This window comes from Rhinopithecus roxellana, chromosome 4, assembly GCF_007565055.1.
Source record: "Rhinopithecus roxellana isolate Shanxi Qingling chromosome 4, ASM756505v1, whole genome shotgun sequence".
Classification (NCBI taxonomy): domain Eukaryota; kingdom Metazoa; phylum Chordata; class Mammalia; order Primates; family Cercopithecidae; genus Rhinopithecus; species Rhinopithecus roxellana.
The window spans coordinates 164,008,102-164,027,892 of record NC_044552.1 but is presented as its reverse complement, the minus strand read 5'-3'; the positions used below and the strand labels follow the sequence as shown (position 1 = coordinate 164,027,892).

Sequence of the window (19,791 nt, the reverse complement as noted above, 5' to 3'; positions counted from 1 at the left end):
GTGAGCCACTGTGTTACCTGATAATGAGATAACCTCCTAACTGGTCTTCTTTTCTGAAGTCTGGATTCTCTCTCATCCATCTACACTGTAGCAAAATGTTCTCAAATACAAATGTTTGTGTGACTTTCTAGTGTAATCCTCTTCACTATTCATGGGTAAAATCCAGACTTCCTACACACTATAGCCCCGCTTTGCCCCTGCAGGCTCATCTCTCACCACTTCTTGCAGTTGAAATTTCATTCCTTTCAGCCAAAAGTCCTTTGCCAGGATGCAGCTGATGCCACCAAGAACCTTCTCCCATAGCACTCCACCTGGTGGCTCTTAGAAGTGCTTCCTGACTTGCTGAAGTCTGAAGTCAGTCATCTTAAGTGTTTGACAACAATGTTACTCCAAGTGCAGATCTGTGATCTGCAAACTGAAGGTCTGTGGCAAGGTAAGTACAGATGTTGAGAACTGCTGTGTCATTTTATTTTTTAAAAAAAACAGTAATGGATTGGATTTTTTTTTAACTTACCAAAATTCCTTTATCACAGAATTTGAGAAGCACTGTTCTGTGTTACCTGTAATATTTGTATCACAACACTTGCTAAGTTGCAATTGATTTTACATTTCTATTTACCTTTTTATAGTTCTCTCTTCAATGAAAGCTCTATGATTTCAAGAGTAGTGCCTAATTTTTAGTCATAGCCACAGGCATATCTGGTACATATAGGACTTAAAAATGTTTTTTTAGTGAGAGAAAATAATGTTTTAGAGAAGTAGTGCTAGAAAATATAAGTCAAGTTTCTGGCTGTATCTAGCTAACCATATCTGTGCAAAGCAAATCATTTTTCCCCAATCAGTTCAAATCAATTTCTGTAGGATGAAAGAGGAGTCTGAGAAGATTTTGAGAAGTAACAAAAGGGTTAAAAATTTACCAGCCTGGGCCGGGTGCGGTGGCTCAAGCCTGTAATCCCAGCACTTTGGGAGGCCGAGACAGGCGGATCACGAGGTCAGGAGATCGAGACCATCCTGGCTAACACCGTGAAACCCCGTCTCTACTAAAAAATACAAAAACCTAGCCGGGCGAGGTGGCGGCGCCTGTAGTCCCAGCTACTCGGGAGGCTGAGGCAGGAGAATGGCGTGAACCCGGGAGGCGGAGCTTGCAGTGAGCTGAGATCCGGCCACTGCACTCCAGCCTGGGTGACAGAGCGAGACTCCGTCTCAAAAAAAAAAAAAATTTACCAGCCTGGCTAACATGGTGAAACCCCATCTCTACTAAAAATACAAAAAAAGCCAGGCGTAGTGGCGTGCACCTGTAGTCGCAGCTTCTCGGGAGGCTGAGGCAGGAGAAACGCTTGAACCCAGGAGGCAGAGGTGGCAGTGAGCCGAGATCGCACTACTGCACTCTAGCCTGGCGACAGAGACTGTGTCCCAACCACCTCCCCGCCAAAAAAAAAAAAAAGAAAAAAAAAATTCAGTGTTCCCTACAGTTTTAAGCAGGTGATGGAATTATGATACTATCTCAAGCAGGAAAAATGAATATATATGCTATACAGTGTTTGGTCACAATATCACAGTCACGACCATAGGTAATTACAAAAGTTTAAGAGTACATGCTGAGATCAGTTCTTACAAAGGTTAACAATACATTACTCTAGTGACAATATTTTTTGTCTTCATACCCCTTGACACTCTTAAAAAAGTATTGATGTTTCCAAGAATTTCCTGTGGGTTGTATCTTCCAGTGTTTGTCATATTACAAATTAAACCTAAGACCATTTATTTATTTATTTTAATTGTTTTACCTCACTTGGACCATGTGAAACCTGCGCCCTTTTAAAAACAAGAATGTACAAGCGCATATTCCATTATCCATAACCCTCAGAACAATGATGTGATTGCATGTTATTTAGCCTCTGGAAAATCCCATGAGTATCTTTCAATAAAAATGTTAATATTTCTACCTATGAAATTTCAAGCTTGATATTTTCAAGATTGACTTTTGCAGTTCAATAATTTCTGACGTGTATGTATATACACACACAGAAAAGTGTAAAATTAGTCTCATATAAGGGGTGTATATCAGTGTCACATAAAACCAGGCTAATTTTATGTTTATTAGTCATAATCATCTTCCTCATCTTCATCTTCCTCATATTCTTCATTCTCAGCTGCAAGTAGAACTGCTTCTTGTGCAGCCCTGAAAGCTTGCTCCTCCTCCACACTGGGGTCATCCATTTCTGTAATTTCTGGTCCACTGGGGTATTCTTGATAAACTGGTGGTGGAACTGGGGGTGTATAATTGTCTGGACTATACTTATGACCCCAACCTATGTAGAAATTTTCAAACTTTCTATAAGTAAAAAAAAAAAAAGAAAGAAAAGAAAAAAAGATTATTATATAATTTCTCAGAAAAATGGACCCTTCTGTAATACTGAAGTACTTAGAATATCATGGTCCTATAATTTAAAAAGTAATACATGTAAAATGCTAGAAGTAAAATATTCCTCAATGATTTTTCTACCACAGGGAATTGTTTTCATCCAAACTGCTTAAGCTGGTTAAAAAAAAAAACTGTGGGACCAGACACTGTTAAAATGTACCCCACACCTAGACCACAAGCAAAAGCCTTTCTCCTTTCAATTATTTTCAGGGGAGGAAAAAAAAAGTTATTACCTTCCACAAAGTTAGAAAGATTTAAAAATAGCTAACCCTGCAGACTCCTGCCTGGGCAAGGAGTTGGGCTTGTGGTTAGAAACCTATGTGTTACTTTTTTTAGGTATGACCATAGGCAATCACAAAGAGTTTACCTGGCACACCAGACTTGGAATACAATGCATTGCTGTCTCTACGGGAAGTTGCAGTCAAGGACGCTGGCCCCTTTGGCTAGTCATGCTCTTCAATGTTTGCATTCCTAGACCAGGTGCCTCCATTCCTAGGTCTCTTTATCTGAGGCCTTCAGCAGAGACCTTTCCAACCCCTCCTTTCTCTGCTCTCTGTGCTCAGCACTTTTTCACTCTCTGTGCTCAGCACTTTTTCACTTCCAGCCTTCCAGCCCCTCTCATCCTCCTCTTGGTCTCCAGGTCTGTAAAACTGCAGGAGCCGTTTGAGGATTCCCTTCTCAATGAGATGACCCCAGCACCTCCACATCTATGATAGCCATATCTGTGCTGATCCACCTGACTCTCCACTAGAGGGCCATTCCATGGGGGAAAATGGAACGGGGATGTCAAAGCTTTCTCTTGCTTATACTATCACAGTAAATGATTAAAGGCTTAACTCTATTTTTTTTTTTTTTTTTGAGACGGAGTTTTGCTCTGTCACCCAGGCTGGAGTGCAGTGGCCGGATCTCAGCTCACTGCAAGCTCCGCCTCCCGGGTTTACGCCATTCTGCCTCAGCCTCCCGAGTAGCTGGGACTACAGGCGCCCGCCACTTCGCCCGGCTAGTTTTTTGTATTTTTTAGTAGAGACGGGGTTTCACGGTGTTAGCCAGGATGGTCTCGATCTCCTGACCTCGTGATCCGCCCGTCTCGGCCTCCCAAAGTGCTGGGATTAAAGGCTTGAGCCACCTTAACTCTCATTTTTAGCTTGTTGTGCTTTAATGGCTACTCTAACACCTGGCTGCTCAGCTTTCTCTCCAGATAAGCTAAGCTTCTGACACTGGGTTATTAGTAAAAAAATAGAAACATAAGACAAATAGAAGTGGCTGCTCAGCTTTCTCTCCAGATAATCTAAGCTTCTGACACTGGGTTATTAGTAAAAAAATAGAAACATAAGACAAATAGAAGTATATGTTCTAGGTAAGGGATAAAATTATTTTTAGTGTCCTCTTGATCTTAATTCCTCTGAAAGCGATAGCCTAAATAAAGCATATTTTAACTATCTTTTATCAAGATTTCCAACAAAAATGATCTGAGATTTAAACTAATTTAAATACGGCTTAGAAATATCTCCATTAATCTTCTAAGTGAATGAATAAGTCATTACCCAAATAATCATTGATGAAAACCCATATTTTATTTCAACAAACTGATAAGATGAAAGGGTAGAAGTCCAAATTACTACCTAATGTCCTGAATTTGATGTTTTATTGTGTATCACAGATGTTATTTTAATAAATTTTATGCCAAACACACATAATATGCCAAAGATGAGTTAAAATGATAGTAGCGGCCAGGCGTGGTGGCTCAAACATGTAATCCCAGCACTTTGAGAGGCCGAGGAGGGGTGAATCATGAGATCAGGAGTTTGAGGCCAGCCTGGCTAACATGGCGAAACCTCGTATCTACTAAAAAAAAAAAAAAAAAATACAAAAATTAGCTGGGCACAGTGGTGCATGCCTGTAATCCCAGCTACTGGGGAGGCTGAGGTAGGAGAACAGTTTGAACCCAGGAGGCGGAGGTTGCAGTGAGCTGAGATCATGCCACTGCACTCCAGCCTGGATGACAGAGCAAGACTCTGTCTCAAAAAAACAAGAAAACAATGATAGTAGCTTAACATTGTAGTGGTTATTTATAATTTCCAGAGCTTAACTAATCACAGAAATGGCTTCATAAGTGGTCAGATACTTACTTGCCATTGGAGAAGGCATATGCTCCAGGCCAAAGGTTGGATTGAAGGACTGCAATAGCATATTGTGGAATGAGATCTGAGGATAACCGTGTTGTCCAAGGGGGTATATTCTGAATCTCTGGAACCCAAAGACAAATGCAAAAGCTTAATTCCTGACTAGACAAGAATCTACTGTGTAAGCTATTTTTATAAATCCACACATGCATGCACAAACACAGATACACACATATTTGATATAGAAAGAAAAAACAGCAGCAGCTTAACAAAATCAGGAGGGTACTTCGTGAATGTTCTGGAACAATGGAATTTGAAATATATATCTCCATTTTTGCAACCAAGACAAGAAGTTTTATTAAGGGAAAGGAGGCTTGTGTCATAGAGTGAGTAGTATTTGATGGCTTAATGAAAGGTATATTATTATTAAATGAGATCAAGGGTTGCAAGCACAAATACTCCAAAACTGAAGGGAAAGAAACAAGAATATAGGAATGAGAGTAGAGTTTTTAAAAACCAGGACCAAGAATATTTATGCCATTTGTTTGTGGTCTGCAGAATGCAAGACAAGAATAATAAAGGAGACAATTGTCAGCATTTCCAGAAAGCGCTACAGCCAACTTATGTTTCCTCTCTACATGACTCCTTCAACCTCTGTCAGAGAACATTGATGTGGCCAGCTATATTCTTCACTCCCTATCATCCCAGAACACGAATGGGAAGAGGATGAGACCTTGGCTCTTGTTCACTTTTTAGAGCTTTCCAACTCTCATATTTACTAATAACGCACATAGTATATTATATTGTTTGTGTGTCTGTGTGTGATAATAGTTATGTAAAATAACCTAAATCTTCAGAGATTGGTGTCAAAAGAGGAGGCCCCACTTCCTGTTCTATGTAGTCAGGCTCTTCTTTTTCTTCATCTTCTTCCTCTCCTTCCTCTTCTTCTTCCTCGTTTTTTTGTATGGAGTTGAACCAATTACAGCGACCCTGGGAATGAATGTTGCAAGATTTAGTAGTCTAATGGGGACCTTAAAATTTCAGAACATTCATTTGATCAGGATGAAGCGTCACTCTGTGGGAATTTAATCGATTATTCATTCATTCATTCTATGTACATTTTCCAAGTGCTATTTTCATCTAGGTTGTTTCAAGGAAAAAGCCATGCTATTTATTTTGAGAATTTGCCAAATTCTTGAAGTCACAGAACGTGTATTTTAAAATTATCACTTATATTTTAAAATTAGCAGAACCTTAGTGAAAAAGGTAAGAGTGTATTTTACTGGTTTGTGGTAAATAATCTATGAGAGAGCTGAAGCTATTATGATAATGATTATTAACAATAACATTTAAATGTGGTAATAAGATTATGGAAGTTTAGGGTTTATAATGTCTCATTTAGTTAACTCTTATGTAGAGAAAGCTAAGAGTATCTCTTATCTAGATCAAAGTATAATGAAGATTTTCTACCTGCAGATGAGGTAGTATAGCACAAGGGTTAAGTGGATGCACTGGGTCCATTCTGTGCAGTCTCACATCTGATTCGGTTCCTTATTAGCTATGTTCCTTTTGTTACATTTCCTAAACTCTCTGTTTCAATGTCCTCATCTGAAAATTGAGGATAATAATACTGTTTCGTGGGGTTGTTGTAAAGATTAAATCTTATACACACACACACACAAACACACACACACCTGGAACAATAGGTGTTACATAACTGCTATATAGCACTGTTTCTTTGATTTTGTTTTTGTTATAATCCCTTACTGTTCTTGACATAAAAGCTACATGTATTATAGAGATAAAATTAAACAACTGTTTTCAAAATTAATGTACCCATCTATATTAAACATATAAAAAACTTGTGTAATTGCAGAACACACAAATCTAAATCTGTACATCATGTGTCAAATGTTCCACAGAAGAATGTGTTTTATTTTCAAATAGAAAATAAAGTCTGTTTGGAGATCCCTGGGACCTTCAGTTATATAGACAATTATATAGACATCGGCATTTTATATTACTCTGCATTTTTGGCTGTGTTTTTAATTATCTCTTTTCCTGCCTATCAAATAGAATCCAAAGGCCTTTATTTTGTATGTCTTCATGCATTATAGTGATAATTTAATGAATATTTGCCTAATTACCTGATAGATTGAGAACTGCAAAGCTCTTACCTGAGAGAGAATATGCTGTACATGATGAACCCAATTGGATAGGGATTCTACTAGATCTATCACTTGGATGCCTTCAAAATCAGGGTTTTCCTCAAAGCTATTTTGCCCACCTTCTACCTCTTCTTCTTCTTCTCCTTCCTCTTCACCAAACTGATAAAATCCTAGAGGACTGACGTGGGTTCCTGCTGAAATTCGGGCAATTTGCGCTCGTAAATAATTACTCTCATTTCCTGGGAAAGGTGGGTAGCTTATGATGGGAGCATCCAATCGCCCAGTGAAAAATTTCTTGATTTTTCTTGCAATAACAATTTGTGCAGGTATAACTGGTGGTAACTTCACCCATGGTCTTCCTGGTTCATTGCAAACAAAATAGACATATTTGTTGGCACCTGTTCTACTTTCTTCTTTTGGTATAGCCTGCGGGGCCTTGTAAAAGGACTTTGGTAATTCATCTTCCTCATCTTCATCAGCTTCACTTTCTCCATTGTCCCTCTCTTCAGCCACATCTTCCTCTTCCACTTCCTCTTCATCTTCCCCCTCACGAAACTCCACTTCAGCTACAATATAATTCATTTCCAGACCCAAGATCTTTCCCCAGAAGCGGCATCTTTGGATTGGGTGGGTGTCAGTAAGCTGTTTGAGGGCAAGAAATATGCGGTACGTCTCATCTGTGCCCAAACCAACTCCAGCTTGTTCAAAATAAAAAGCTGACTCCATTACGTTTGGAAGAGCATTTTCTGCCTGGGGAAACAAATGCTGTAGTTAAAATTTATCAATACGACAAATGCTTGCTTCCCTTGTCTTTTTTATGTATCTCGATATTCTACTTTCTCCACCACTTCTTTGACATTTCTCTCAAGATTTAGATCAAATTGGCTGGGCACGGTGGTTCATGCCTATAATCCCAGCACTTTGGGAGGCTGAGGTGAGTGGATCACCTGAGCTCAGGAGTTCGAGACCAGCCTGGTCAACATGGTGAGACCCCCGTCTCTAATAGAAATACAAAAATTAGCTGGGCATGGTGGTGCCTGCCTATAGTCCCAGCTACTTGGGAGGCTGAGGCAAGAGGATCACTTGAACCCTGGAGGAGGAGGTTGTAGTGAGCTGAGGTTGCACCACTGCATTCCAGCCTAGGCAACAGAGCAAGACTTCATCTCAAAAAACAAACAAACATATTTAGATCAAAGTATGATAATTCCTGAATCTCTGTTCTTCTCTCATTATTTATAAATGTAGCTTCTCTTGTATCTTATACTCATTAATATATAATAGTTACCTTGTTTATGTAAATAGGTAGAGAAAATTTAATAATCACTATGAATAATAAAAATTCAACATTCCTGTTTTATAAAAAATATTTAAGTGACTCCCTTAGTATCCTAAAATAAGATGTAGAATAACTATGTACACACGTATTTAGAACAAAGTATGGTTTTACATATGTCTATATTACTATATATCTTTAAAAATAAACATTTATTAAGTGCATGGTTTTATATAGGATCACTAAAAATTAATATAGTATCCTGGGTGATGTAATGTATGGGATAAATAAAAGGAACATATAATAAAGTACTCATGTCTATACTTGAAGACATAATGTAGTCAGATGCTCCTCCTACTTATAATAAATTATTTTGAATTTAAAATGAAATAAAAAAATTCCACCAAAGAAATACAGAGAAATGAATAAGCAGAGTCTCAAATGAACCATAGAAACACATTTGTGAAGACTGGGCGTGGTGGCTCACGTCTGTAATCCCAGCACTTTGGGTGGCCGAGTCAGGCAGATCACGAGGTTGGTAGATCAAGACCATCCTGACTAACATGGTGAAACTCCATCGTTAACTAAAAACACAAAAAATTAGCTGGGTATGGTGGCGGGCGCCTGTAGTCCCAGCTATTCAGGAGGCTGAGATAGGAGAGTGGCATGGACCCGACAGGCAGAGCTCACAGTAAGCCGAGATCACGCCACTGCACTCCAGCCTGGGTGACAGAGAGAGACTCCATCTCAAAAAAAAAAAAAAGAAACACATTTGTGAAAAAGTAGGAAAGAACTTCAACTATAGGTCAAGGTAACTTACAAGACAAACCTTGACCCTCAAGATGAAGAACTTGAGAGCTCTGCTATTCTTACAAATGATATGCTATTATTTATATTATAATTGTAGTGTCAAAATAAGTATAATGACTTTTTAAAATCCTCATCGCCTTGATGTAGGATTGCAAAAGTCTTTCCTTGACATTTGCTGTACCTATCCTACTTGGCCCTTTAAAACTATTTCATCTTACGTCTCTTTAATTGCTCCCTTATTTCTTGAGCTCCAAATGTTGATGTTGTTAAAATATCCTTTTCACTTAATCGCATCTCTCAACACTTTATGCTTGGAAGAGTTCTCCACACCACTTCAAGTGATAAGTGGCTGTTTAAAGTTTCTTTAACTCTGATTTTCTCCCATATTCTACACATATTTCTAGCCACTTCTGATAAATTTCACTTGAGTATTCTAAAAATATCTCAGTTTAATATTTAATTCACGTTTCTCTCAAAGTTTTCTCTTTTTTCTATGTACTCTTTCTTCACCAGTGACATCTCAGTTTCTCACACCAGAAAGTTCAGTCATCTTTGCTTCCTCTGACTTTCTTGACCTTCAATATTAAGTAGTTAGATTCCTATTGATTCTAGCACATAAAAATTTGTTGGCATTATTTCCTCCTCTTGTATTCATTTATAATATATTAGTCACCATCCTCACTACTTGTGCTATAGCAGAAGGCTTCTAACGCTCTCCTCCCGGCCCCATTCTACCTTTCTTTTTTCATTATCTTTCATATTATGATCAGAGTTATCTTTCTAAACCAAAAGTCAGACCATGCTATTCTCTATTTAAAAACTTCTTACTGTTTACAAGAAAGAAGTTACTTATCAACGCACAAAGAACAGTCTGGCTTTAAGCACTCTGTTCACTTCATTTCCATCAATCACTCCCTCAAACCCACACTCAACTTTTCCAAACATCAAATAATCTTTCCTGATTATTTTATTGTTCTTTTTTCTAAGAATTTAATTTCTAAGAGTCTTCACCTGGTGAACTCCTGCTTATGCTTCATAGCCCAAATGAAATATTACCTCCACTAAAAAGCCTTGCCCAATTACCAATAGCAGAGTTAGTTGTTCCATTCTGTCATTTATCATGTTGTCAAAACAATATAATAATAATTGCTACTATTAAGTTCCTATTATAGGCCAAATCCTTTATATATACTACCTCTACCCCTCAGGTTTTTGCCATTTGATTGTCCTTAAGGCTTGGAAAGTTTAGCCTCTTGCTCAAAATCACACAACTAGCAAGCTAGTTGAACTAGGATTCTAACTCAGATCTGGCTACCTCCAAAGCCCATGTTTACTCCATCAAATGAGGCTAGCTCTTTATTGCACTAATCAAATGGCTTTGCAGTCTTTTTTGCCTTTCTCTAAATTGTAAGCAACTTAAAGTCAGAAAAGTCTTTTTCCCATGTGTATCTCAGTACTTGGAATGCAGTAGTCACATTGTGTATGAATAAATGGGTGAATGAATAAATGAATGCTGAAGACTAAGCAAATGAATTCTGGTGTGGTTAAAGGCAGGAATAAAAACATGAACACTCTAAACATGTAAGTCAGGGACAGGGTTGGTCATGTAGTTCATATTTCAATGCATCAGAGAGACCTCTCTATCTGTTCCTGCATCTTTCTACTTTCTGAGGTGGAACTTTTAATCTTCAGCTGATGACTCAGCTGTTCCAGGCTGTAAAGCCAATCTTATCCCTTATGAGGAAGTTTTATGGAATCCAGTTAAAGGGCCCAGGTCCCATGATCAAAACAGCTTATTTGTATTCTCACCCCATATCCTAGTTTTAGGATACAAAGTCCTACCTTGTAATGCTGTGTCTATAAAGGGCACCCATTCTTACCCTGGAGTCTGAAGTTTCTTTGATTAACTCCTGCATGAGAATGCCTGCCTATCTACCTCATCTCCATATGCTGTTCGCTCCCAGACTCATCATCGCTGGATATGGCTACAGAACCAACTGCCACCTTGTTGAAACTGTCCAATGTCAACTCCTTGACACCTATCACCTGTTCCTTTTGTATGAATACTACAGATCTTACTGCGTCAATTAGCTCTCTCCTCACAGGCTGCTTAGCCTAGAGACAGCATCTACTGTCTCTCTTCTCTCTTCCCTGACAGAGTGCTATTTTGAAAATACCTTACTCCAAACATCAAATTTGCAAGTATATACACACATCTTAAATAATCTAGTGGTAACAGAACGTAAGTTCAGCAGATGTGTACAAATTACAAGTATATGAGTATTTAGGAAACAGAATAGCCATTACTATTATGAAATCTTTGAAATTAAAATTTCTTTGATATATAAGATTTTATTCTCTAATTATAGCTTTTTTCAATCTCTGTTACCAACCCCTTCTCCAAATATTTTCAACATTTTGTCTATGACGATTTAAAGAAGTATTTTACTCCTCTCCTCTTGTATTACATCCCATTGATGTAATATACATAATATCAAGTCATAACATAAGGAGGTTGTCTTAGAAGAAAATACAAATGACATTAGAAGTGCTTCTGAATTTTCTAATAAATATGCAACTTGATTTAAAACCTGATTTTTAGTTATCTAACATTTATTCATTATTCAACAAATCTTTAGCAAAAGATAGCTGTACATCCAGATCTGCACCAGGCACCTTGGAGAAGAGAACATGTGAAGAAATCCTTTTCTCTAATATTAAGAAACTTAGCATACAAACCTATAAGAATCTCTTTTAGCTTACAAAATACTAAAACACAGTATGAAAAAACAAGAAATCCCTAATCAAGGAAATGAGTAATGTGAAATAAGGTTGACTAAAGAAGGCTTGAAGATATTTTCAAAAAATAAGATGCAAATACTATATAAGAAGCTATAAAGGCCAGGTGCAGTGGCTCACTCCTGTAATCCCAACATTCTGGGAGGCCAAGGTAGGCAGATCACTTGAGGTCAGGAGTTTGAGACCAGCCTGGCCAATATGGCGAAACCCCATCTCTACTAAAAATACAAAAATTAGCTGGGCATGGTGGCACGTGCCTGAAGTCCCAGCTACTCAGGAGGCTGAGGGAGGAGAATCGCTTGACCCTGAGAGGTAGAGGCTGCAGTGAGCCAGGATCGTGCAATTGTACTGCAAGCCTGGGCACCTGTCTAAAAGAAAAAAAGCTATAAAATACAGTTGGTATGAATTTAAAGCCACAGCCATTCATCCCAAATAAAATCCTAAGATTTAATTATTAAAATTTATAGTAGTGACTTACTATTTCATCTTCCAATTCTTGGTCAGCTCCTTCCAAATGTCCCTGGAGAAAGAGAGCCTTCTGCTTTTCTGCTATTTCATATATTGGAAGCATCTCATTCTCATTGTGGAGTGCATCAAATTTTTTACTAAAATGTGCCATCTTCACATCTTGGCTAATATTTTCAAAGATGTCAACAGCATTTTCAGGACGCTCATTTAATATCTTGGTCAATATATTAGAAAGATGATCATATCTATCCAAACAGAGAAAATTCCAGATAATATACATGTCAAGAGCATTTGAAGAAGCATTTTTCTTTGATATTTCTGAGGTCATTAGATAAATATAGACATTAAATGAAAAAGAAAAAAAGAAAAAATATAGCTTAGGTCAATTAATAGAAAGTAGGCAATTATTGAACAACTATTTGCAGACTCAGTTAGTTTGTTTTTAGGGAACTTCAATAACTGAAAGTCTTCAGAGATTTTCAGTGGATAACACTTAAGGTAATTTCTACTATGCCAGAAATAACTTATCCTAGAGTTTTCCTCAGGAAATGATTCCAATATAATAAGGATGTTTAAGTTATTAAAGAAAAACATTTTAGAGCATGATACATATTCCACATCAGGTACATTTTCACATTTTATTTCTGAAATTACAATCTTTTGGTTATATATTTAAAAGTGATTAACATTGTTTTTCAGTTTACTATAACTTCTTTTCCATTCCCCTTCCCCTGCCCTCACCCAATCCAATTTGATTTCCAATCCTGTTGACTCTGTCTTTAAGATTTGTTCTCTTTCTTTCCTTTTTTTTTTTTTTTTTTTTTGAGACGGAGTCTCACTCTGTCGCCCGGGCTGGAGTGCTGTGGCCGGATCTCAGCTCACTGCAAGCTCCGCCTCCCGGGTTCACGCCATTCTCATGTCTCAGCCTCCCGAGTAGCTGGGACTACAGGCGCCGCCACGTCGCCCGGCTAGTGTTTTGTAGTTTTTAGTAGAGACGGGGTTTCACCGTGTTAGCCAGGATGGTCTCGATCTCCTGACCTCGTGATCCGCCCGTCTCGGCCTCCCAAAGTGCTGGGATTACAGGCTTGAGCCACCGCGCCCGGCTCTTTCCATTTTTTTTTAAAGCCAATTTGTACTTCAGTGTTTCTCAGAACATCTTGCATTTCATATTATAACATCCACTTACACGCAACAAAAAAGTGCCATTAAATATTACTTACCTTTATTGAAATGTGATACAATCTAACATTTTGTTCTATTCTATTACAAACACTGCCCTAGATTTTTATTTCACAACTGAATTAATGAAATTGCCTCTATCCTCTCAGTAATTCATTACATTTTATATAGAACTGCTAGTGTTTGTTTTTTCAAATACCAGAATTACAAAGTGAATGTTAAGAGGCCAGAATGTCTGTCAAAGTGTTCCTGTGTCCTGTCAAAGTGCTCTTTTCTTGAGAAAAAACTCCTCTGTTCAATGTGGAAATTTGTATAAATTGCTTCTCTGGTGGGTACGCATCGTATCTCTCCAACTTTGTTTCTAATTATTAGTTCATTTAGACCTTCTAATAAAAATTACTTTCATATATTGGCTAAGTTCTACCTGGGAGCTTTTGCTTGCTGTGAACCATATATATAATTTCTCTCAAAAAAATAATTTAAAACTCCTTTCGTTCTTAGGGACTTAGCACTCAAGTCATTCCCCAAAGTCATCCTTCCCCGGTTCAGAGGGGTTCTTTCTGAGAACAATAATATGCTGCTCTGAAATTTTATTACATTATATATTTCCTATTTAGCAACTGCAGTAGGTTCTTCACAGCCAAGATTAGGGTTTTATGTATCTCCTCTCTTTAATGTGAAACAAAAGAAATAGTTGTTCAATAATTGCCTTTCTATTAATTGACCCAAGCTATATTTTTTGTTTTTTCTTTTTCATTTAATGTTTATATTTATCTAATGACCTCAGAAATGTCAAAGAAAAATATGTATGTTATATGGGAGATCAATGTAAAGGGCAGTTAAAAATATTACACAATATTTGAAGAATATAAAATTCCTTCCTCAAATAATTCTTGTAAATGAACAGAAATATTTTGACTAGAAGTTTCTTTAAAACTTCATCAAGCTTCCTTAATATTCATGTACTGTTGGAACTCATGGAGAAGGCTGGGCGCAGTGGCTGCCTGTAATCCCAGCACTTTGGAAGCCACAGGTGGGTGAACCACCTGAGGTCAGGAATTTAAGACCAGCCTAACCAACATGGTAAAACCCCATCTCTATTAAAAAAAAAAAAAACAAAAATTAATCAGGTGTGGTAGCAGGCACCTGTAATTCCAACTATTTGGGAGGCTGAGTCAGGAGAATCACTTGAACCTGGGAGGCGGAGGTTGCAGTAAGCTGAGATCATGCCACTGCACTCCAGCATGGGTGACAAAGTGAGACTCCATCTCGAAAAGAAAAGAAAAAGAAAACTCATGGAGAAGACTCCAGACTAAAAACACTGTTGGTTATCGGGCAATAGCTGGGTTAATAATGAAAGGGTTTGATCTGCTTCAGTAGCAGATGTGGATGGCATCAAATTAGGGACTCTCAGTCCAAATTTTCATTTTATTTTTCAGGTTTCAATATAATGCATATATGTGCTTTATTCAAGTCCACACCTGAAAATGCCTTTGTGTCAAATTATGAAATATATGTATTAGGTTTTAATTTACAATTATAGTTTTTTCTATTAGGGAGGATTAACAATTTATTTTTTTAATGGAAGAAAAGGAGCAAGCAATTCTTTCCTATAGCCTTTTAGTTCAATGATGAAAAACCATTTTCAGATTCCATATTTCAGTCAAAGATTGTTTAAATTGCCATGAAAAATAGGTTTTATGGCTGTCAAATTAGATCTGCATATAAGAGATGGAGTTAAAGTCATCTTTTACTAAACAATTTTGAACTGCAGGCACTAAAGCACTTAGAGGATAGCAGTGAATATTATGGAAGATATTCACTTATTACCTCAGAGACAGCATTTGGAAATAAAATTAAATTTAGATATGTAAGTAATATCAATTATAAAATATAAAATAATTCAATAAAGAAAAATTTCTCATGTTTTTGCATTCAGTTTTAAATTGTTAGTGAACTCACAAGTATTTGTAATGTGTTCCTTTGCAATTTTAACAGTTTGTAAGTTCATGCTTGTTATCTAACATAGGGCAATATGTCAAGAAGTTTATATCAGAAATTCAAGTAGAATCCACTACAGGGTAGCAAATTACATTCTTGCAGCTTAAGTAAATTGTAGTTTAAAATATTAACTAATAGGCTGGGTGTGGTGGCTCACGCCTGTAATCCCAACACTTTGGGAGGCCGAGGCAGGCGGATCATGAAATCAGGAAATCGAGACTATCCTGGCTAACACAGTGAAACCACGTCTCTACTAAAAATACAAAAAAAAATTAGCCGGGTGTAGTGGCGGGCGCCTGTAGTCCCAGCTACTCGGGAGGCTGAGGCAGGAGAATGGTGTGAACCTGGGAGGCAGAGCTTGCAGTGAGCGGAGATCGTGCTACTGCACTCCATCCTGGGGGACAGAGTGAGATTCTGTCTCAAAAAAAAAAAAAAATTAACTAATAAATAGTATTTCAAACTGATCTCATATTTCATGAGATTTCTCACATCATACATTAATGTTTTTATTCATTAGACTTTAAAATTGTATCTCCTGTGCCTTAAAGCCTAGTAATAGCTGCAAATATTTGCCACAATGTATATTCAGTAGGCATTTAATTAATATTTACTGATTAATCAGGAAGCACCCCAATAGATTATGGTGAAAACTTGGGAATTATGATTTATATATATTGGTTTTCATCCATAGTTTCTGACTCATAAGTCTCATACTGCTTTTCATTTCTCCCCAAGATAGGCCTAAGAAACTGAAAGTATACTCTAACCTTTCTCCATGTCTGGCCATAATGAAATTCTCTAACCTACTTTATCTGATTGACGGTCATAAGACGCGCATTTCAAAAGAGGTCCTGCTCCATATCAAGGAGGAAAGAATGCTCCACAGAGAGGCCAAGAAGAATCTAGATAGGCCTTGCTGGGTTTCCCCACTCAATCTATTAGCATTAGATTATACCCCTATAAGTCACATTTCTACACAGTCATCAATCATGCCTATCCAATAATATCTCCATAAAAGACCCAAGAGAACAGGTTTCGGGGAGCATCTGACAGCTGAACACATGGAGGTTGCTGGAGGGTGGCCTTCCCAGAGAGGGCATGGAAGCTTTGCACTCCTTACCCAATATCTCTTCATGTGCATCCTTTGTAATATCCTTTATAATAAGCCAGTAATATTAGTGTTTCCCTGAGTTCTGTGAGCCACTCTAGCACATCAGTCGAACCCAAGGAGGGAGCTGTGGGATCCCTGATTTATAGCTGGTTGGTCAGAAGCACAGGTTAATCAGCCTGGGGCGTGTGATTGGCATTGGAAGTGTGGGGAAGTCTTGTGGGATTGAGCCCTCAACCTGTGGGATCTGATGCTATCTCCAGGTGGATATGTCAGAATTGAATCAGAGGACACCTAGTTGGTGCCCACTGCAGAAGTGATTGCTTGCTTGTGGATAGGAAAACAGAACCCCAAACATTCTGTCACAGAAGTCTTCTGTGTTAAGGCTGGGCGCAGTGGCTCACGCCTGTAATCCCAGTTACTTGGGAGGCTGAGGTAGGAGAATCGCTTGAAGCCAGGAGGCAGAGGCTACAGTGAGCCAAGATGGTGCCACTACACTGCAGCCCAGGTGACAAAGCAGACTCCATCTCAAAACAAAGACAAAACCAACAGCAACAACAAGAAGTCTTCTATGTTGGTTGTTGTAGAGTGAAAGAATATAAAAAGCATTCATTTCTTCTTACTCGATTAATAGTTGCTAGCACTGTGCCAACCCTAAGTATATAGTAGTATACAAAATTCAGAGTCCCTGACCTCTGGGGGCCTGCAATCTAGTGGGAGAGTCAGATAATCAAATATAAGTCTATCTCTCTGTACATAAAATTATAAATGACACTAAATGCTATGAAGGAAAAGAATAAGCTTTTTAGTAGTGTTCCATGGAAGTCGAGTTCTGAAGAATGAGGAGCCAGCCAGACAAAGACTTAGAAAAGAAGCCTTCTGGGCACAGGGAACAGCCATGGGGCTGGAGCTTAGTGATGGAGGGAGAGGTAAGAGTCCGTAAGTGTTGTCAGCCACTGGAATCTTGAGCAAATTCGGTTCTCCATGACTTGGTCTCCTCATTTACAAAAACAAATGAGTTGTATTAGATGTTTTCCAAAATCCCTTCTAACCCTAAAAAACTATTGACCCTATCATTATGTAACTCTGGAAGCAAAAATCTATAGAAATCTATACTGTCATAAGTTCTAAAATTAAAGCTATAATGGGATGAGCAGAACATATGTAGACTATTGATCACCACATTTTAAGAGACTTGGATAAAATGGCATGTGTTCTAGGTAGCTTGTATAGTGACCAGTTCTCCCAGTTTGTGAGGACTAAGGGGTTTCTTAGGATAAAGAACTTTCAGCACTCAGCCAAACTGAGATGGTGGTCACCCTAGCACAGCCTGGGTTGGGAACTCAAAAGCCATGCAAGCCATAGCATCTACAGATGAGAGACATGTGATTGCTTTCACTGGTAGACAGTTATTTTTCACAAGCATCCTGGAGAGATGCTTGGACTTTATGGTCTTTATGATATCTTTCAAGCCCGAGACTCCATAATTCCTAAGTTTTATTTTTTGTGTGTGCCTAGGATCTTTAAAGAAGCTGCAGGAAGGCCGGGCGCGGTGGCTGAAGCCTGTAATCCCAGCACTTTGGGAGGCCGAGACGGGCGGATCACGAGGTCAGCAGATCGAGACCATCCTGGCTAACATGGTGAAACCCCGTCTCTACTAAAAAAAATACAAAAAACTAGCCGGGCGTGGTGGCGGGCGCCTGTAGTCCCAGCTACTCGGGAGGCTGAGGCAGGAGAATGACGTAAACCCGGGAGGCGGAGCTTACAGTGAGCTGAGATCTAGCCACTGCACTCCAGCCTGGGCGACAGAGTGAGACTCCGTCTCAAAAAAAAAAAAAAAAAAGGTTAAGAAAAAGAAGGCATAAGAATCTCCATTAATGATGTGTTTTGAGTCATGTGATCCAGAGTTATGTCATTAACTCTCTTTTACTGATACAATCTTTTCAAATACATTTTGATTCACTCACAGAAACACACTCTCATACAGAGATACTCACATACCCTCTTGCTTTGCCAAACTTTTATCTTTCTTCCCTCTGAGACTTACAGATTAAAGCCCGACTTGCTACTAGTCTTCAGCAGGTAAGCCTTAGCATTCTGAATGGTGGTCTCAAGCATGCTGGGGGCCACTTCAGAGCCCCCAGGCGCAGGCAGCTGTAAATCACAGTCACTGTTTGAGTCTGCCTCCTGAAAAACGTCAAATCTCAGCTCTTTCTGTTTAGCGTTGTTATAGCTCACGTCCCTTGATCCACACAGGTGGGGTTTGGGTTGCTGAGACTGTTGAAAGGCGTTTCGCTCTGACTGGCTTGTGTGAAGAGGAATTGATTCTCTTTTATCAGATGATTGTTCCAAAGGATCAGGATAAGCTGTCCCAGCTTCAGGAATCACACTTGTGGTCCTGTCTGCCTGAGGTGGTGCCGCGAGGTCTTGTCTGGCCGGAGCCGGGGAAGAAGGAGTGAAAGAGGGCTCCCGCGGAGAGAGAGGAGCAGGTGATGATGTTTCTGGCCCCGCAGGGCCACCCAGAGGCGTCCTGGCTGTAGACTGGGGGCTCCAAGGACGGCTGCTTCGGGACTGGCGTCCAGTTTCTGGCCCCTGCTTCGCCTCCAAGGGCTCAGACGACTCAGGCTCAGAATACTGGGGAGAAGCTGCTGTCTTTCCTTCCCATGATCGCCTTGCTTCCTGTAGTTCTTCTTGGTTTTCTTTTTCTAGCTTCGGGGTGGTTGAGTCTTCCATGGAAGCAGTTCGAGAAAAAACGTTCTGGATGAAAGGGGCGTGAAAATATGGAAGAAGGCAATTCAGTTCAGTTACTTTGCCGCGGTCTCTTAAGCGATTTCTGGATCCTGGTTGCTCTGTAAGTTGCTGCGTCCTGTCTCCATAGCAACCCCAGGCCGGGTTCCTCTCAGAAAAACATACAGCGCCCTGTTGCCAGGATTCGAGGGCGGAGACTAAGAGAGAGATGAAAATCCTAGCTTTGTGATTTGGTATAATGTCTTTCTATCGCAGCCAATCCGACTTAGACTCGACCAGTCTTGCTTGGAAACTGAGAACTCCAGGTCCTGCGCCTTGAGTGCAAAGCAGGAAGAATGGCGATCCCATGCGAGAGATCTTCAGGGGTCTGAGACTTTGATCCAAGTTGTGCTATGAGGAGCGAGTCGTGCGTTAGTGGAGGGACAGTATATCCATGAAGCGTGTGTGTGGAGGGTGTATGTGTGAGAGAGAGAGAGAAGGAAGGGAAGAGAGGAAGGGAGGGCGGGAGGGAGAGAGGGAGAGAGAGGGGGAGAGAGGGCAGAAGAGACCGACCTTGGTAATCTTGGAGGTGCAGGTGACAATGGGACCCCAGTGTGCTGACAGGGAGAGCCCAGGCCTCACATGTAGCGTGCATCAGCTACAGCTAACCAACTCTAAAGACTCGGAGAATAGACAAAGCAGCCCTGCTT

General features: G+C 39.4%; 1 protein-coding gene across 2 annotated transcripts; it reads right to left on the bottom strand.

The window, feature by feature from the left end:
- Positions 1-1,570: 1,570 nt before the first annotated feature.
- On the bottom strand, positions 1,571-19,224 carry RSPH4A (radial spoke head component 4A). Of its 2 annotated transcripts, XM_010373234.2 has the most exons (6): positions 18,402-19,224; positions 12,077-12,311; positions 6,726-7,466; positions 5,394-5,538; positions 4,555-4,672; positions 1,756-2,335 (listed from the first exon to the last, which is right to left on the bottom strand). In XM_010373234.2, the coding sequence occupies exons 1-6, from the start codon at positions 19,085-19,087 to the stop codon at positions 2,101-2,103; spliced, it is 2,160 nt and encodes a 719-aa protein (XP_010371536.2). In that variant the 5' UTR covers positions 19,088-19,224; the 3' UTR covers positions 1,756-2,100. The 2 variants fall into 2 exon arrangements, with proteins under 2 accessions (XP_010371537.2, XP_010371536.2); XM_010373235.2 differs by lacking the exon at positions 5,394-5,538 and having other exon boundaries at positions 1,571-2,335.
- Between the last annotated feature and the right edge of the window lie 567 nt (positions 19,225-19,791).